This window comes from Haliaeetus albicilla, chromosome 7 (genome assembly GCF_947461875.1).
Source record: "Haliaeetus albicilla chromosome 7, bHalAlb1.1, whole genome shotgun sequence".
Lineage (NCBI taxonomy): Eukaryota > Metazoa > Chordata > Aves > Accipitriformes > Accipitridae > Haliaeetus > Haliaeetus albicilla.
Window position 1 is genome coordinate 12,357,708 of NC_091489.1, and position 20,427 is coordinate 12,378,134.

General features: G+C 37.2%; 1 protein-coding gene across 1 annotated transcript in view; it reads left to right on the forward strand.

The window, feature by feature from the left end:
• ADGB (androglobin) overlaps nt 1-20,214 on the forward strand; it is a 123,184-nt gene extending 102,970 nt beyond the window's left edge. The window contains exons 28-35 of the mRNA XM_069786950.1: nt 1,660-1,856; nt 3,069-3,180; nt 9,926-10,113; nt 11,843-11,998; nt 14,410-14,518; nt 16,569-16,671; nt 18,022-18,190; nt 19,816-20,214. Of these exons, the coding sequence (XP_069643051.1) occupies nt 1,660-1,856; nt 3,069-3,180; nt 9,926-10,113; nt 11,843-11,998; nt 14,410-14,518; nt 16,569-16,671; nt 18,022-18,190; nt 19,816-20,007 (1,226 nt within the window). The 3' untranslated portion in view covers nt 20,008-20,214. The remainder of the gene's footprint in view (nt 1-1,659; nt 1,857-3,068; nt 3,181-9,925; nt 10,114-11,842; nt 11,999-14,409; nt 14,519-16,568; nt 16,672-18,021; nt 18,191-19,815) is intronic.
• The last annotated feature ends 213 nt before the right edge of the window (nt 20,215-20,427 follow it).

The following is a 20,427-nucleotide window of genomic DNA, read 5'->3' on the forward strand; positions in this document are numbered from 1 at the left end:
TGCAAGATTCCAGTCTCTGGATAATGTTTCTTCTTCATCCAAATGCACTTCTGTTGAGTGAAAGCCTCATGATTTTGGTTCCCTCTGATGAAAGACTTGATAATCTAACCACTATGACTTATGTCTCCTCTCATCTTCACAGCATGGGAAGCTAACTGATATCTGGAAGGCTCAGCAGGCTCTATTTGAGTGAGAAACTATTCCACAGACACAGGCTTGCTTAGGCATATATTCTACAAAACAGCAGCCATGGAGTTGCATTGCTCTAAAAAAGGGGTTAGAACAAACTAAATATTGTCCTTCAAGTTTCTCTTAGAGGCCGCCTTACCACAGGGACAGCAACAGGGATAGTTCAGGTGCTAAAGATTCTGAATGTCACGCAGAAGAGCAACTCATAGCTTGTGATTAGGAGGTTGAGACATCTTGAAGAAAGCCTCTCTGCAAGGTCTTGTTTTCATTTCCCAACTTCTACTGATTTTCTTAGGAAAAAGGAAGCACTGCCTTACTGCAGAGGATGATGTGATAGCAAGTGATCCGTGGCATCTGACTTCCATAAGAAACAGTATTTTCTGACTCCCTTTGAGTTTCTAGTGGCACACTTTTAACCTCTTATTTGGCATTTATACACTGACACACCACCAGTAAATTTTGCTGAATCTGGTCTAATAGTCCTGTCGAGTCCTGTAAACTTCCCTGGATGTTTTGTCAACCGGGTGAAACTCTACGTTTTTCTTTTGAAGTGTTGCAATGATACAGTATCATTTTTTGCTTCTACAATAAACCTTGGGAAGAGTAAAGCCTTCTGTCGTCAGTAAAGTCAAAATATATCTCTTTCCCATTTGATGGTCCAGCTATTATTAGTGTAACACAGGTGAAGCTGCTTCCCCAGATGTGGGGGTTTTGCCCTTATTCAATTTTCTGTGAGATGTTCCCTTTTAGAATTCTCTTTCCTTTCTCTGTAGACATTCAGCCAAGATAATGTCATAGATTTCAGTGGCATTAGAAATGAATACAAGTTTACGTTTTCTGGATTAATACTTCTGTTACAGCCCTTCTTTAGCACATTCCTGGCTTCACAGTTTTCCCACATTAATACCTTCCTTCGCTTTTTCTAAACTTCAGTCAGCTATGATCTTTGTGTCAGGTTGACATAAGAGACTTCTGTAAGGGTAGGAATTGCCAGAACTGTGGCCAATGCACCTCTCCCCTCCTTCCACCGGTATACACAATTCATTAAACTAAGTGAGCTATACAGAGATCCCATCATACAGAGTATAAGGCTATCTGTAGTATGTAATATATAGCATGATGCTGTGGTGGTTAGTGCAAGAAAGAAGTGCGGGTTTTGGGGGGGGCGGAATTATATGCTTTATAAATAGTAACAACAGTTTATAAATAGTAACAACAGTTATATATACAGTCTTTCAAGTTTCTCATTATTTACTTTGAAGAGATTTGTGATTTGCATGCAGAATGAAATAAGGGTAGTATTTGGAATAAGCACAATTGTAATTGGAACCTTGTGAGCATAATACAGCATTAGAAAATTGACTATGGTAATTCTTCTTTCTCATAGTTTCTGGGGGCATCTGCTTACCTCATATCAATAATTCATAGAATTTCTGGAAATTTACACTGACATTTTTTATCATCTTGCAGCAAGCAAAACCCAGATTATTCAAAGTAGTACAAAGAAGGAATCAGAAACTGGAGGATCAAAAAAAAAAGGTCATATTTCATCTTCAAAGGACACCAAAACTTCTGTCAAGCCAAGACTTGTACGAGAAGGTCTACCTATATTAGAAGAATCTTTCCTCTTGGAAAACTTTCAAAATAATGATGGAAGTCCACAACGAGTAAGAGATTCCAAATCACTGGGATTTGGAAACAAACAAACAAACAAACAAACAAAAAACCAAACCAATGAAGGGGTATTGATAATTCTTTTGGTACATGTGGAGATCTGATATCCTGAGCCAAGAACAAGGAATCCAAAATTAAGATTGTTGGTAGCTTCTGAATGAGGCTATGGAGAAAGGTTAATGTGCAAATATGAATAACCAAATAACAAGGGGTCATTTTTGTTTCCAAATCAAGGTGATGATACATTCAATTTTTAAATGTTCTTCATTTGCCAAATCCAGTTCAAGTATAGCGTAACTTTCAGCGAAGGGCCAAAAACTACCAGTAATGAAGTTAAACTTCTGATGCTTCAGTGTGAGTTTTCTTTGCAATATTAAGTAAGAGAAGGTCATCTTTAAGAGTTTTAAGAGAAACACCCATTGCCAGTTAGCTGAAAGCTTTAGTAACACACACACAATAGCTGCTACTTGAGCCAAGTTTCTCAGCAAGGGATGTCAAAACCAGGGATTTTTCTTGACTTCACCTGGGATTATTTGTCTATCTTAAGAAAACAACATTCATCTTCTCAAACAGTTCTTGTTTCTCTATCTCCAAGTGTTTCTCTACTGTGATTTTTCCTGATAATTGAGTTCAATTGCAACAAAATATTCCAAGGAAAAAAACAAAAAACTATTGAGAAATAAATTCCAGGGTTGTTCGTTTGACTCAGAACTGGCTTTAGAATTTGGAAAGAAATTTTTAAAGAGAATCATTTCCTGTTCAGTGTAGCCAATGTTTTAAAATAACCCATGGAACCTGTGACCTCTACCTCAAATTAAGACATTATTGAGTGCTAGTATTAGGGCTCAAAACCCTGTAGTAGGTCTTAAAATCAAAGACAAAAGTCTTTGTTTTAGCACGTGGTGTACATAGGAAAGTTACATGGAAATCTTAAAGGAATGTAGGTCCTTATTGTATAGCCCAGTTTAGTTTCACTTGATAAATGCTTGAGTAATTGTTTAATTTCACAGGTATTAAAATAAAATCTGTCCAATTAACACTAATTTTTTAAGCTTCTTGTGAATACTGTAATGTGCAAGCTTTTAAGTTGTGTGTTTTATTTGCTGAGTTCAATAGCTGGCAGTTCACTAACCTACAGGACTTTTGAATGCTTACTATAATTGTTATGTCTTCAGCATGTTAATGTACTGCATTTTCTTTCACAGTCTTACAAGTATATCATACAAGCTTTGGTGTTGTATAATAGTTGGCCACTTACAGACAGTCAGTCTCTGTTTGTTCAGGAACTAAAAGAAATTGAGAAAAATGAAATCAAAGGTAGGTCAATCTTAGTATGTATTTAGTCACATGCATCATGTTACTGATTTTAAAAAATGTTATATTACCACAAGCCAAGACCATATGACATTTTTTCTTTTATTCACTTCTTGAGTGAAATAATTAAGAAACAAAGCTCTTTGTTCTGTGCTTCATAGAAATGAAGTTTGATTACATGATTCCTTCAGTTCACAAATTATAAAGAAATCAGAGAATACTCTGCAAAACCCACCTGAGCTTCTTAGAGCTCAACTTTAGGTAGGGACCTGGAATAGTTGTAGAAGTGTGACTGCTCCTACACTCAGTGCCCTGACAAAGTGCATCCAAACATAGAAGTTTCTACTGAAACTAAAGAAACATACCTGCGGATAATTTAAGAAAATGCACTGACAAGAGCGAAAAAAAGGCCTGGTTTGGGATATGTATTACTTCTGTAGTGCTAGGAGAAGAATTTAGGCAGGAGGCAAGACAAGCAAAGGTCCCAAGGACAGGCTGCATATTCAAGCCAGGAAGGGGACAGAGGAATTACAGAACCTTTTCTTTTTTTCCAGATTCTCTTAACATTTCTTGTTAAGGGACAGAAAAAAAACCCAGCACGTATTAAAAGCAGTTAGAATACTAGTCAGTATCCTAGAAATTAGATAAATGTCTCATATTTGCTTCTCCTTTTACCACTGGGGCTGACACAGAATAATTTAGATCCTAATTATGTTAGAAGAAAATTTATCATGCTGGACCCAACAGCCCAAGAGAGGCGAGGCTGTTACCACTCCACATCCCCAGGTCCAACCATTAGTGAGGCTGAAGATGTAGTCCCAGCAGGCACACACACACGGAACACACATACACACTATGTATATACATATATACGTTGCCAGCCACACAGATTACAGACACTCAGAGCACTCGCACAAACTCAGACAGCACCAATGGCCTCATCCTGCTTCCCTCTCTGGCTGGACAGGGTGGAAGTTCACTGGAGAGACTATATATATATTTTTTTTTAAAAAAAAGGATCCTTCCAGTGACTTAAACACCTAGCCTGCTCCATAGCTGGCCCCTGGATCCCATATGAGCTCCTGAGGCTGCAGCCCTACTCCAGCTGCTGGTGTAGACCATCACACACACACACATGCAGCTGACTCCCCTGCGCTCTCACCTTTAGATGCCTGCAGAACCTAAAATATTACTTTCCACCATTTGGTAAATTTCCCATATCATTAATATTAAAGTTCTATAACTCAATTTTTAAAATATAAGATAAGAAGAAATTATTTGTGTTATCCTTCCTCATATATATAGACTTGCTAATACCCTTAAATTTTCTTAGGAAGATTTGATCTTTATTTATTAGTGGTATTTCTTACTTCTTACTCTGGTTACATATTTCTGTTTGAATGTCTGATCTTTTTTTTCTTTTTTTTTTTTTAAATTTTAATTACCCTGGGCTGAAGTTAGATTCATCAGTAGTAATTGCTGACATGTATCATTTTATTTCCTCTTTTTAAGATGAGTGCAACATTGGAGATTTTTGCAGTCTTATTTCAGCTAGCATTACAGAACTTCACAAAGATGTATCTTGTTGATTTACTATAGTCCCTAGTCAATTTTAGTAATATTTGAGGAGCTGTGCCACGTAGCCTAACAGGACTGGTGTACACAGCTTTTTTAGTGGTGATTTCACCTGCTTTTTGTTTGTTGCATTCTTCACAAAATCATCACTTCTTCCTAGATGACTCCATTTATTCTCCTTGTTTACCCCTTAGTGCTAGGCTGCTTCTTACAATAGACATCCTATAACATTGTCTTATCTTTCTGAGCCAGCTACGTAGTAACAGCTTGCACTTACCACACCACTTATGGTACTGGTGTATATCCTTTCATACAGATATCACCATGGTCTGTAAAGCTGCAGGTCAAAGGAGGTCACTTAATCTCTAAGTTTCTTCACTACTTTTCAGTTGTTATTACTGAAGCTTGTCAATCTCATGAGTATTCTCATGTTTAGTTCAAGGTAGCAGTATTCCAGTTCATAGGTTCCCTTCTCCATGTTAACTGATGCTTTGGCTCATTTGGAGTCAACCATACTCAAGCCACAGTCAGTGATAACGAGCACGTTTCTCTTAGGATTCTTTTTAAATGTTGTGATTTCTGTGTCCTCTCTTAATTGCTGCCTTTCAAAGTAACCCAAATCCATTTCACAGTTCATTTTAACTGGGTGTTTCTGTTCATACAAGGACATCAACAGATTGCCCAGGCCACCATCAGAGTTTAAAAACAACATATAACATAAAGTTTGAACACCAACACATACTGTATTTACTACTTAGCATTTATTTTATGTACCGCTATTAACAGCAACATTTATCTGAAGTGCTTACTATAGGTATTTTGGAAAAAAACCCACATTTAATCTTTGAATCTTTTTCTGATCGTGAACTAGTCTTAAAGTAATATGAAAACTGAGCTTTACCATTTAAAGCTGCCAGCCCCAATTATCAAACACACAATTCATATAATCACAGTGTTGGCATGTAACCAAAAAGGCGTCCTCTCACCATGTGATTTTTAAGAAAGCTGCAGTGAGCCAGGTGGAAAATTCCTGCAACAAATTTTCACCATTTCAGGTATCACTTTTTCACGTAAGACAACAGTGCCATCTGGAGTTAGTTTTGTATTAAAGCTAATTTATCATGGTAAAAGCATGTTTCAGGTTCATATTAGCATTTACTAGAGTCTTAAGCAAGTCTCCCTTTAAATGAAGACCCATACTATTATACTATCGATATTGACCGATATTATAAATATTTAATAAGAACATTTTTGAAGAAAACATGTTCTCTGGCATACAGATGCTATGATAATTTTATATTTTGTATTTGTTGATGCTTGTTACTCTTTTCTTTCTTCAGAATCCTTAACGCTGCAGTTTGGCGGTACTTGTAAAAAGAACTGTATTAGCAGAAGTTATTTCATGACTAATATTTAGTCATATTTATTACATATGAAATCTCTTCAAATGTTTTATTGAAGAGTTCATTGCACAAACAAAACATTAAAAAAGCATTAACCAGGAAAACCCAAGTATACAGAAATTAGAAAGTGCAAGATAATTTATTATTTATATAGTCTTCATTCTTTTCTCTCTTTTTTTTTCTTTTTTACCTTCCTTTGGGAACTGTTAATGGGGCAAGACTTCAGTGGAAAACTGGTAAAAAAAAGTAAGGTCTGGATCATAATTCTTGTGTAAAAAGGGGAAAAATTAGCAGGCAATCTTGCAGCTGTTAATACCATTTTAAGTTGCTTGACTGTGCACACAAAATTATTTTAAGATTTGTTTTGTATATATGATTTCCAGCTATTGCCTTTTTTAGGTTCTTTGGTTTTACTTTTCTCATAGTAAGATCAGAAGTTTTATTGTGCAGCTGTCACAACCCAGAGCTGAATCATCAGCGTGTGCTGAATGCTTACTGCAGCATGTATTTTATATATTGCCTTAAGTTAACTGAAAAGTATGAGCTGTTGATGAGAGAAGGCTGTGTATCCAGCTGGGAGAGCAGGGGGAGATAGGGTGCCCAACCCAGGTAGTAGAGGTACGTTTGAAAAGGCAGGAGAGGCAATATCCTTTGGAATATTCCTTTTTTTCTTCAGAGCTGGGAAAGTTTCTCCCCCAGGTTTTCTGTTCCCACGGGAGAACTTGCCGGCTCATGCCAAGGGCAGGATTTCATGAGATGTTTAACAGGATGTCCAGTTCTCCCTCTTTATCTCTTTCCCACCTTGCCTGTCCACAGTGATTAATCACTGGTTCAGTGAAAAAATAGGTCACTGAGGATACATGATGGTGGTAGAGTTTAAAGACCTGTAGACCTCTAAGCCATGCTCTCAGCCCACCCTACTACTGCAACCATATTGGTGGTTTGCTTCTATCCTGGTGTATTTTTACTGCAACTTTAGTGCCTGGATGAGCCCAACTTTGGAAAGATTTTTGACGTTGCTATCTGTCGAGAATCCGTCTGAAGATCCAGTCAGAGACAGGAAAAGCAATATCTGAGCTTCTCAGTCATTTCCTAACCAAATCTGAATGTTTCCCATGGGGCAAGTAATAGTCATTTCTGCCAGCTACTGGGTAATTCCACTAAATGCTCAAGGCTTGTTTCAAACAGTGGGAGCATGATATCTTCTCAAAGAAAACTTCAAAAGACTCCTTATGACTAAGATACATTTTCTGTAATTTGAATCTCAATAAATCAAGAGTAGCTGTCTCTCTTGCCTAAAAAAGAGGACTGTTGTATCTCAATCTGAAGTTCTAAGTTTCAGATAAGAATTTGGCGTAATTATTTAGCTTGTCGTAGGCAAGACATGAGACTGGATGATCACTGTGGTCCCTTCTGGCACTAGACTAAATGAATCTCTGAGTAAATAACGGAAAAGTGGTAGAGAAGCTAATTTTAAGAGTTGCTATCAGCTGCTTGTCATCACTGTCAATTGGTGTGATGGCCAAACTTTTCTTGGTGCCATACATATAAGGTAACTGCCACAGAGAGTTTGTGATGATCGTTGCATAAGCTATGAGCTGGAATGGCCTTTCACTGCCTATATCATCTCCCTGCCTTTCTTCTCATCACATCCCATACAAAGCATTTGCCTGGCTTCATCCTTAGAAAAGCCCTGAGGAACTACTCCCATCTCCCGTAGAGTCAGAGTAGGCTGCACGCTATAGTGCCAAACTGCAGCCAGTGTCCCCTCCAGGAATATCTGGAAGGTGATCCCAAAAGCCAGGAGACTGCCTGCTCTGCTGGGGGAGGGAGGAGGGCTGGGGGGGCCTGGACAGTGCAGCGTGCTGTTAGTGAAGAGAGCTCAACTGAATCCTGCCCTAAGCATTCATATCTGGAGTTAAAACAGGATACCTCATTGTAGCCCTGTCATTTCATATGCTTGTTTGTTATCTATCTACTAACTTCTGAGTGTATAACATAAGTCCAGAGCATCAAAATGTTAAAATTCAGTGTTGGAAAATATTTATAGAAGCCAAACAAAACTTGTGGTATCCCATGACATAGAAGAGTCTTTGTCTGATATCATTTAGCTAATAACACTGAATGTCTCTTGAGTGTTTGTATAAAAAATAAATAATTTATCTTTAAAAATTAATAATTCACTGAATAATGCTTGTACACCAGCCTGATTTGTGGTGCTAATATGTTATGATAATGTGAAATTAAATGGAAAGCCATTTATGTAATGATATTATAACTTCAAATAATGTCATCACTATTTATTTTATATTTGCATTTCCTCTGGAGTTGTTTTAGTATCTTCAGTATTTGTGGACACCACTTTAATTTTTGCTTTCATTCTTTAATGTATGCTTTGGTAGCACTGAATCAATTTAAGCTTAGCGCTTTGGTGCCATCGTACCTTATTTAAGTAGCATGAGGAGGTAAGAATAATCAATTTATACATAAACACATGTATAATGTATGATGTAATACACATCATATAACATATATTTGTATGTGTATTATAAATATGTTTCTATATATTTAATATTTACAATTTTGTATATGAATATAACCTCAGCCATGACATTGCAGATCTGACCCAAATCTCATTAATCATGCAACACAGTGATTTGGCGTCAGTGGAAGGAAATTAGAAAAGCATAGCATTAAGTGAAAGGTACCTTGTTGTTATGGTCAGATGGTAAAACAGTCACTCCTTTCCTCTTTTTTCTAAGACAAATGCCCTGTTTTATTGCATTGACTAAATCTACGTTTTCAGCATTTGTTTCAATGTTTCAAGCAGTATGAAGGGGGAGGGAAATGGAGATTTCAGTCTCAGATCTTTAATCTTTCTCATAGTGTTGTGGGTCCATTCCAGGTTGTTTCAACTGACAGGTTCCTTATGCTATTAAAGCTATATGCTATTACAGGCTTTATTTATTTATTTATTTTAACAAGACTATGACATGCAAAAAATCTTGTTAACAGTTCCCACCAGCCAAGACAGTGCAGAATAAGTGTTACAAATGTCAGTTCTCGGTATCTTTAATTCAAACATATAGCATACACATGGACTGACAAAATAATTAATCCAAAATGTTATCAGATAGTTCTGAGAATGACAATTTTGAATTTCTTAAATATGCATCAAATCTCAAATATGTTTCTTTGCCTTAACTTCCTTGCATTTTTGGTGGCATGTACCTTCCCCTCTGCTCTTCACACTTTCAGGCTTACAAGGATCTGCAACAGTGAGAACATTGACTTTACTTACTTTGACCTTCTCCCCTGCCTAGTGCATAACACTGACAGAGATTGTATGAGAAGAGAATATATATGTATGTAAGAGAAGTAAGAGTCAGACTGTGATTCTGTACATTGCTGTCTTTGGATTGACCCATACACAAGACAGTAATGCAGTGACTATTGTGCAGGGACCATGGCATCTTCACAGTTAAGCTCTGGGTAAAGTGGTATTTAGGACAGTTATATAAGGCTGTCACAATATGTCCAACTTGTAAGTCTGTTTTTAAAAGTTGCTTTGTCCCCACATCCTTTTTTTGGTCCAACAATAAATGTTAGTGTAGTACTTGAAAATGTCAACTAATTAACTGACTTTTCTTTGTCTTTCTGTATGGCTGTTTTGTGCTGTTATTCAACCCTGGATATTACATGGGGAAATACATTTCTGGATGGCAATGGTATCCTCTAATTCATCATGCGTCATAACTACATCTGAATAGTACATGGGGAAAAGCATGAGGAGCACAGCTTTCCCCCAGTGCTCAATTATTCTGAAGGACAAAAGTCTGCAAGTATTCCTAAACCAAGTAGAAAAACAAAAGATAAAGCATCTGAGAAGACAGAAAAAGAGAAGTCCAGTAAAGAAAGAGGATCACTTGTATCTCTTGTGTCTCGACCTGAATCTCAGGTGAGAACAAAGCCAAAAACTGGTTTTGTTGAATATGCCATCATTGTACTGAGTGTAAAGATATTTTCAGGTCTGCAGGTCAGTATTACTAGCACTTCTAGTGTATCCCTTGCATTTCTCTGTGCCCTGCTTTGCCACCTTTTTAGTTTTACTCCTGAGAGAGATCGAGTTACACATGTAAAAGACATGCATCCTGCATTTAGAGATGAAATGTGCTCATTTCTTTGTTTATGTATAAAGCAACCACTGGTTGTTCCTTTTGTTGGTCCAGTTTCTGTCTCTGCTGAAGGTTTATTAAATTGCGTGAATTTGCCATATTCATGTCCCATTAGGCCTCATTGTAGTGGTTTTCATAGGTTCCCGGGGAGATGAAATAGGTCTTTCCGCTATAGTTCCTGTCTCATATGTTACAATTGTCATTAGCCTGTGGACATACAGTGGCAGAAAAATTGGTACCTACTTGCCTACTTGGAAATTATTCTCATCTGTGGTGGGATAATCTGAGTGTTCTGTGGTAGACCAAAAGGCTACCACCAGCCTGTGTGCCTTAAAAGGAATAACTGACTTTATGGATTGCAAACAGATTAATGGAAGGCAAGGAAGGAACCGACAGCTCCTCGTTTAATGGTATTGCTTTTGCTGGGAATTTTGCTGCCTCATGGCAGGTAGTTCAAGGGGAGGGCATCTCCATAGAGTTTTTCATGAAGAAATCTCTACTGAATTGTTTTCTTGACTAAACCTGCTGCACAGCAAACTTTTCTATGATTCACTTCCACACCTTATTATATAGAGTTCTGGAATAGTGCCTTAACCCTTCTTTCAGAGCAGTGCAAGTGGCTGCAGTTGAGATTGTTGGCCACAGAAATGCAATGCAGCTTCAGGCTGTGTCAGATTTCTGCCTTCAGCTCCCATGATGGGGTACACTGGGGGTGCTAGGATGATAGCTCTTGGGAGTTCTTCAGTCTGCCACTAAAACAGATGCAAGTTTCAAGATGGAACTGCTTGCAGGTAAAGAAGATGCCCACCTTTAGTCTCAAATAAAAGCTGAACTCCTATCTCTATTTCTGAATCTTGGGCTTAAAAGTTCTACAGATGGTAAAGTTTCCAGAAATATATGTAGCCCAACATCTCATTCATCAGTCAGACAGCAGAATAGCCTCCTACACTTGAGGCACTACTTGTACCCTACAGTTCTGGAGAAGCCATGCGTTAAGGCAGTTTAGAAAATTTGGGAAGTGATTGGAAAGAACCAGATGCCTCATAAGACAGAGCAAGATGGATTTCTACACAAAAAGCCTAGTTTAATATAGTAAGACTTCTAGTAAAAAGGGAGAGGAGAGGAGAGGAGAGGAGAGGAGAGGAGAGGAGAGGAGAGGAGAGAGGAGAGGAGAAAGTGAAAGAGGGAAGGGAAGGGAAGGGAAGGGAAGGGAAGAATAGCTACAAAATACTCTTGTTCAGACTGTTGAAAAGAACTGGGAGTGTGGAGCATGCTATATGGGAGTGGAGAGAAGCATATAAACAGAATACCTCCAAAAGCTTCTAGACATTGCAAAGTCATATTCCTTTCCTTTGGCAGCCGCTGTGTAGTAATGCATGTCAAAGTCTATCAGTGTATAATGTATATCAGTCAGGAAGCTGAAACCAGGATACAGAAACATAACTTTATCCTATATAGTGGTGTTAGATGTATACCAGTGAATACATTATGTTTATGATACTTTACTTTCAGCAAGCTGCTTCAAACAAACCATACTGGACTTTACGTCTAGTTAGTGAGCAGAGAGAGGCAGACATTCTGGAGGTGAAGAAAGACACCCAGCGAGCAGATGAGATCAAAGCCATGAAACAAGCATGGGAGTCTGCAGAGCCAGGAAGAGCTATCAAGGTATATCAGAGTGCAATCTTTGCAGTAATGATTCTTCACAAGTTCCAGGAGCTGCTGTGGTGGTAGACCGGTTGCCACAACAGAGACCTGACTTCATATGGCTGTCCTCTTCACCACTCTGTGGGAGACAGGAACTTTTACACAGGTTAAAGAATCAAAAGTGGTTACGTGCATGAATTCTGGGCAGGAATCCAGATCATCTCCTTTAGACTGCTGTAGATCACCGAGACTTTAGATTTGACTTTACAAAACAGAGACAAGTTTCTCCTTAGAAAGCCCACCACGTCTGCACAATTTCAAAGCTGCTTCTCATGACAAGTTTAATGTTTAGCATGAACAGATTCTAGTGAGAAATACACTGTTATAAACATGCCAAAAAGATTTTTCTTGATGAACTGGCGCCTGGCCATATCATCACTGAAATTGTCCCCTGCAGCCAGGATTCCCGTCTTCATTCTGGGTTGCAGGTTACCCATGAGCCTGTACATGCTGCTTTGTATGAATTCACTGTTTTGGAGAAGCAATACTAACTCAGATATCTATCAGCTGCAGCTGGGCTCTTTTGACATGACGTATGCTTAAGATGGAGAAATAATACAAGTTCTTTCTAGCAAAGCAAAAAATTAAACTGCTGATTCAGAATTGGAAGCATCATTACCAAAAAAAGGAAAATAAAAGAACAAAATGCAGTCTTAAAACTTACCTAACATTTATCCCCTATCACCACCACCGCCAATGACCTTTGAGGGGTATTTGGCCAGAAACCCCAGCTCAGAATCATTTTGCCTTTTTTATATTACCTTTCAGAAATGAACCTCAGACATAGGTCTTCCCAGTTACACTTTCAGATTTTCTCAGTTCTGTTCAATGTATCTAAAGCTCAAAAATTTTTCTTACAGTACTTTATTAAATTCTGATCTAAGGAGAGATGCATTACTCTCCAGCTTTGATTGGCTGTGCTGAGACTGAAAATGCAAGTACAGCGTCCTAAAGATTAGCTGGAAATGAATCCCCTTTGATGTGTAGAGTCTTTTCAGAACGCTGGTTCTATCACCGTTGCCTTTTTTTGATCAGAAAATCAACTGAATTACAGCTAAAGGGTTCCATTTTAAAAGCCCCTTAGGTCTGTGACATTTTTCTAAAACAGCCATCGTTAAGAAATTTGCAGCAACTACATATAATACACTAGAAAAAGGTCTAACTCAGGGGTCTGCTATCCAGAATGAGTAGCTTCCCTCCTCCCTTCTTCCTGATCACCCTGCTCCAACATCACATGCCCTGTGACCCTGGGAATTGGGTGCCTGACTCCAGGCTGATTTTTGGTTTCTCCGTCCATTCTGGCAATCTGAGCCTTTAAGAGAAAGTCCAGTGAGGCCAAGTCACCTTCCAAAATGACAGGCAGAAGTGGTGATGCCTGGTTTTGGCATCAAAGGTAGTTGAGTCTGAAAGGGTTTGCACCCATAGCTCCCATTTCGCAGGAGGAAGTCTAAATCAGCAGGCTATAGGAGCTCCTAGGAGGAAGAGGTATTTCCCTAATGAGGTGCAGTAGCTGAATGTATTCTGGCCATACATTCAGCTAGGAGGGAACAGATCTTGCTTTTCAGGTTCGTTTGGTTGTTGTTTGTGTTTTTTTTTAAATCCAGAGACTATTTTAAACTGCCCAGAGTTCAGTGATTTTCCACTATTTCATTGCATGATGATCTTTAAGTATCCCATGTCTGGGGACTGATTGAATGGGAACCCTAGCACCTTTTCTGATTCCAGCCCCAGGCAGAGTTGCTTACTGCACCCTAGAGTTAGGTTTGTTACTGACAGCATCGTTTTCTCCTTTGGGATATAAACTAAATATAGCCAGTATGTATTGAGTGAAACCATTCAAAGTGTACTGCCTACTTTCCATTTTACTGAACTACCATCTCGCAAAGGTTTACTTAGGGATTCTTATTCATATACTCAAGACACACTTGATATAAATTAAAGATGAACTTTAAGTACTACTGCTAATTTATTTCTCCTCTATACAATACATTAAAACTAAACAAATAAAGGTTCCAAAATATTGCTAGAAAAATTGGATGTTTAATGTTGATAGGTTATTATTTCAGAAAAAAAAATCTATTGGAGAGATGGCTTGAATATGACTGACATGAAATATGGTCCCCTTATGCTTATCTTCTTCTCTCCTCGGTGACTCACTAATGGTACTCCTGTTGTTAGAGGTGACATTTTCATAGATCAAACCAGTGAAAGACACTCACCAGTAATATGAAGTAAGACTGTATCTCACATGCACAGGATTTGAAGATTTAGTGTCTTCTTGACCACTTACAGATACCTAGTTTTGAAAATTGTTTGGGATTTAAAGTATGCAGTAGAAGTTTTCTCATCTGGATTAAAACTTTGATCTCTAGGCTTTTCAGGAACGCATGCGGTTTATTAATAAGTATGCTGTGAGAGATTCAGAGGAGCCCATAGCTGGGACTGAGACTGCCAGTTTAAAACCTAGTTCAGGAGAAAGAGGTAAGGGTATAACTTTCTGTCAGGCATGTCATCTGTTTATCATGTTCAGCTCCTTAGAAAAGACTTCTGCATTAAATACTGGTAGAAAATGGATAGAACAGTCCCAATAAAGCTGTCCAAAGGCACAATGGCATGTTTAGTCTCTATCTTCTCTATCCCCTTTTTAATTGTTGCATTGCGCTATTTTCAGACCCAGATACAGCCTCTTGGAGGCTGCCAAGTTACCCTTAAGCAAACTTTAAACAGTCCTCCTTTACTAAAATTCTAACCCTAAATTAACCTGAAATTTTGGAAGTTCAGTGGAAAATACCTACTCCCTCAATTCCAAGTTGGGTACCAGAGGTCATTAGTGTAGAAATATTAAAAAATTGTTTAGCAGCTGAAATAGCATGTCAGTAAGACACTGATACTTCTAATGTGCATTTTTTTTACGTTAATGTTAATGGAAACTGTTCATGGACAGTGCTCTGGAAGTTAGGTGTCAAAAAGTGCATACTGAGTAGCATCAGCTTCCTGGCAGCTTCCATAAGTGTTGTCTAATTTTATTTAGTGGTTACCACTTCTATGGATTCTTCATTTGTATTCCCTGGCAATTACCAGGCTGATGAAAATTTGAACTGGGTGCAAGGCTGCAAGGCTGTTTGTTGTTTCTTTCTTCTGAGAATAATGCTGAGATCAGGCCATCACAAACCAGGAAGTATAATACCCAGTCTGATTGTGACAATACCTGGTCATGGCTCATGTGCGTGGAACTAGAACCTGTAACTAGTACATAACTTGTTAAGATTAGTATTTTTCTGGTCAGGTTAGTAATCATCCTGGGAATGTTTCAGAACTTAAAGTGGAAGTAGTCCTCAATTTATGCCTTAGACAAGCACATCATTAGTTACTTTTTGCCTTACAAACTTGAAAGAATATTATTTCCTCCAAGTTATTGGTTAAGGACTTCAAAATTAATGGTCGTCTACCAAAAGCTTTGTTCTAAACTAGGCGTTTGGAGTCTAATACAAAGTCTCATGAAGTAAAGACATGACACACAATGACTTTAAGTTGTTTGGTTCCATAGAGTGCAGCAATAGGCTTGAACATTTTTGTAATGTTCAGTATCTTAATAAGAATTTTTATGTTCTGGCGAATACTTTTCTGGTGGGCAGTGGCTAAGGCACTTCCAAAGTCCATGTCACCCTTCTAGACCAACAGAGAAGGCTGGTATATTTGTCTATGTATAGTCAGTAAATTTTTTTAATGCTCAGAAACCTCTTTCCTATTTTTGGTGAGAAAATGCCAGTAATATTTTTTAAATGTTTCAATTGATTATTACTATAAGTAGGGTAATAAGAGAGTTTTTATGGAAACAAACTACTGCAGTCATCATCAAATCTCATCAAATTTCACAGGCATTTTCAGCACATCCAGACTAACTGAAGAAGGAAGCATTGGAATAATCACAATGCAGCTCAGCACAGTAGCATGCTTAATATCAGACATGTGATTGTATTGTGACAAGGCTACATTAAAGCATAACATGGTTACTATCCATGTGGTTAAAAAAATTCTAACACTTCAGAATGACAATTTTAAGTTGCCATGAGACCTTTTTTCTTTAGACTGGTGTTTCCCAAACTAAATCTCTGCCCAAAAGGGAATATAACTTTTTTAAACTGCAGCCAGGACTGAACAATCAGATTTTTATTGATTTATTTTTTTAAAATGAAAGAATGTGATTCCTTGCTGATTCGAATCTATTCTTAACATTCTTTAGGCACTTTAAATTGAATGTTCTTGCTTAGATTTACAGACCTTCTCGAGTACTGTGGATTTAGCTAAAATACATATATTAATTTCACTCTAGCACATGTGGGGGGTTTGCAGCATTTTTGATTCTATCATGAGTGTTGGAAATAAAAAGGCAGAAATATTTTATCTTCTCCAACCCATATTCTCATTTACTAATGTATTTTGCTGACTCCAAAGAAGAAAAGACTATGTAAGAATTTAGATGGAGCCTCCTAGCATAATTGAATAACCAGTTTAACCTGTTCTGTTGTAGATTCTCTTACCACAGGAAAGAAAGCATCACAAGCAGCTATTGACTCAAGCTTACAAATGCAGCAAAAAAAATGGGAGCCTATAGACCTTAGTCCTTACATGAGGTAAACTGCAGCAAGAACAATTCAGTCCCAGTGAAACACCAAAATGAAAGACTGGCTAAGGATTTTCATATATAGAAATTAGTAAATGCAATATATTTTTATGCACTTGTATCCTCTCTGTAACCAGATGCAGTATAATAGATGTGAATTTAGACTTTATCCTTCACATGTCATTGAACTCCGTCACTCGCTTTTTAAATTTGCTGTGAAAATCCTGGCCCATGTTTTATCTGTCCTTTATGTTGTGTACACAAAACCACTCAGGAGTGAACGCAGAAGTGTAGATGGCATCAAGATACAGTTTTCAACTTTAATTTTCCTGTCATGGATGTGTTTTAAAATCTCTGCTTTCCTATATCCATTTATAATTTATGTCCTTTCCTTAGCATAATACATGTCAAAGGAGCTGAATCACTGCACTGTATGTAATGAGAATGTGACATAAAAATCTGAAGAAAATGCATGTGCAAGCAAATATGTTTATTTCAGTGGTCATCTTGAAAGAATATGAAGTTTGTCAGGATGTGATGCTAGATTCAAATAATATATTTACCAAATTCAGTTCAGTTAATAATAAATAGATAATAGCTGAAATAATTCCATTAATTATATTCTTTATTCAAAAGAACTATATTCTTTATTACATGTGTTGATGTGAACCTATCTAGCTAATATACGTGCACCTGCATGTTTGCTGTGCTGCAGGTAGAACCCAGTTCATGCTTAAGTCCATTTGTACGCAAAGTGGCATTTATTCAGCTCATTGATTTTCAAAAGACCTTATGCTCAAAAAATCCCCAAATTTAATTTTAAATTGAAAGGGAAACTGGTGTTATATTGAAGTGGGTACCATTAGAACAGTAGAAAATATGGCAAAATATCTTCCAGAAGCTTGAGTCTTGTAAGCATTTCATTTGTCATCAACTCATTGATTTTTACACTAGTCATTTAAGTTAAATTACAAAAATATATTATCCACTTAGCTGACATTATGCCAACGGCAAAAAAAAAAACCCCTACATTTGTCTCAGTGCTGAATTATAATATCAAAAAATTCTGGAAATATGATATTTCTTGCAAATTAAAAAGAAGTGTCACATGTAGTTTTTCATATGCTTGAAGATGAGCATGATTTTACAAGTAGTCACTCAAGTATAAGAAGACCTGGCCTCAGGAATGAATGTACTTTCTCATCAGTGTTATATATAAGCAGAAGTGACTCCTTAACCATATCTAACCCTACAATAGTGACATTGCAGTATCCAAATATATGCATATGGGTGCTAATCAAAATATACACCACCCAAAACTCTATTTGAAATGAGACAAATATCTCTGTATTTCTTTCAGAAAAACAATGTCTGAGTCTGCACTAAGAAAAGAGCAAGAGATAAGTAAAGCGGAAAAAATCAACCATTTTAAGGAACTTCGAGAGCTGGCTTTGGAACAAAGAGAAAAAGAACAAAATGCCAGAGCTTTACTGAAGCAAAATATACTTGACATGTATGAGAATCTGCAGGTACGTTTTCAAGATTACTTTCTAGTAACTATTACTGTGATATCCACCACTGGTATGAATATCTTGATCAACCATTCTCAAGGCTTTTGTATTCAGTAGCAATAACTAGAAACAGTGAACAAGCTTGAAATTTCACTTGAGCAAAGGTTAAAACTAAAGGTTCTAGAGAAAAAAAATAGTACTACACAACACCCTTTATATGATATTCTTAGTACTTTCTTGATACAGCTCTTTGCAAAAACACTATTTTAAGAATATCACTGTAAAAGGATAGTTGTAAGTGAGAATAAATTGAGTATTTGACACACATGACCAGATGCATATTAGATAAAGCAGCTCTGGTTTGGCTATTATTTTTGGTTATAGGATTCTATAGGGTTTTTTGGAAAGTAATAAAGAACAAGATAATTTACATAGGAGGGCAAGTTGCTCCTAATGTGTCTTACAGCAAAGTTAGAGAACACAGTTTTCCTGGAATATGCATAATACCAGCAAACAAAAAACTGGAATTATTAATTCTTAAAAAAACATGTCTATAAATAATAAATTTGGTAGCATTAGTGTAGAATCCATTGTTAGCATTAACTCAGCCAATGCATTGCATATGAAATCGGTATAAATATGTTAACAAAATTGGCTTGACCCTTGAGTGTCAACAGGAACAAAAAGTTTTGTTACACAGTGGTGATACAATAACCACTAGCAATCAGCTGGTGACTACTCAGAGCTCTTAAAACTGGATAAGAGACAGTAAAAATAATTTTACATCAAACCAACCTATTTACAGAAATCACTTGAAAACATCTCCTTAACAAGTTCCCAGACAGCCTGATTTATATTACTTAACTACAAGTCTGCAGGGAGCCATAGTTCTTTACCAGTGACTGATTGATCCTAAAAAGAATGTATGTCCAGGTTTTCAGATGTTGCTAGGATTTTGGATGCCTAACATATCATATATTAAAAGGGAAAATTTTTATTAAGAGTAGTTCTTTTGCTCTTTCAAGAAAGTATGTCCATTAAAGATGTTTCATGCTGTGAATTTAAAATGAGAATTACTTGTGAATATGCATACTGTGCTGATTAGCACTTTTACAGTTCTTTCATCTGTAGACCATGGAGAGCTATACAAAGGTACCCAGGTATCCCCATTTTCCAGGATAGAAATGTAAATGTCCAAGTCCCACTTGCGCTTAAGTCTCATGGAAGGTCAATGTGATTCAGGCTCCTTTAGTCTCTTGAAAGACTAGAACTCCTAAGCCATTTTGGCATTTCTGAAAATGAGGTTTTAAGGGACTTGTTTAAGACAATAAAGCAAGCCAGTAACTGAAGAGGGACTAGACCCGGATGGATAACTAGTCTGTTGCCCTGTCCTCCTTTCACACAATTAGCTGCTTATGCCAGCAATTTAGAAAGGATTTTCATGAACTTTCTCTTCTTTTTCATGGTGAAAATATTGACATATTGTTGTGTCACTGTGACAAATCAATAAAATACACACAAAAAGAAAAGGAGAGATGCTCTCCCTGTACTTACAGAGTCACAAAGTGAAACATAACAGGAGGGACACAAGATGAAATCAAGATTCATGTGTTGGGGGGGTATTGCTGTTTGTTTTTGGCTAGGCATCCTTAGATGAAACACGAGGCAGAGTTCACAGCATTCGGGAAGCATACAGAACTAAGCTGCTAGAGGCTGAGCACAGAAAACAAGAAGAGCTGGCAGCTCATGAAGCAGTCCTGCAAGCAGAGCAAGAGAAAAAAAGTCCAGATGCACAGAAAAAAAAGCACAAGAAAGGTTTAGGGAAAAAAAAGTAGTTGCTAGCACTACTGAATGGTATTTAGAGGTTTGGGAAAGAAAGTTTATACACAAAGATGAGAAACAATGTTTGTTATTATCCAGTAATTTTGTCAACTATATCCCATTTTATCTCTTTGCCTCGTGCTAGTGAAAAAATTGATCTAGTATTCTTCATTTTAACAAAGTGTGTGGTATTTTGCTTCTCATAAAGGTACTCACTACTATTAAAGTTTGTATGTTTTACTGGAATGAAATTTTGCAATAAAAATTCATATTCCATTCAGATTCTTCTCCCAAAATTACAGTGTCTTTCTTCCTCTTTTTTCCGATCAAAGCAGAACCAGTCAAGAATGAATCAGAGTTGAAAAAGTGAGTGTAACCGATCAGTTTTAAAGTCATTTAACTTGGCAGGAACATGAGCTCCTTATGTGGATGAC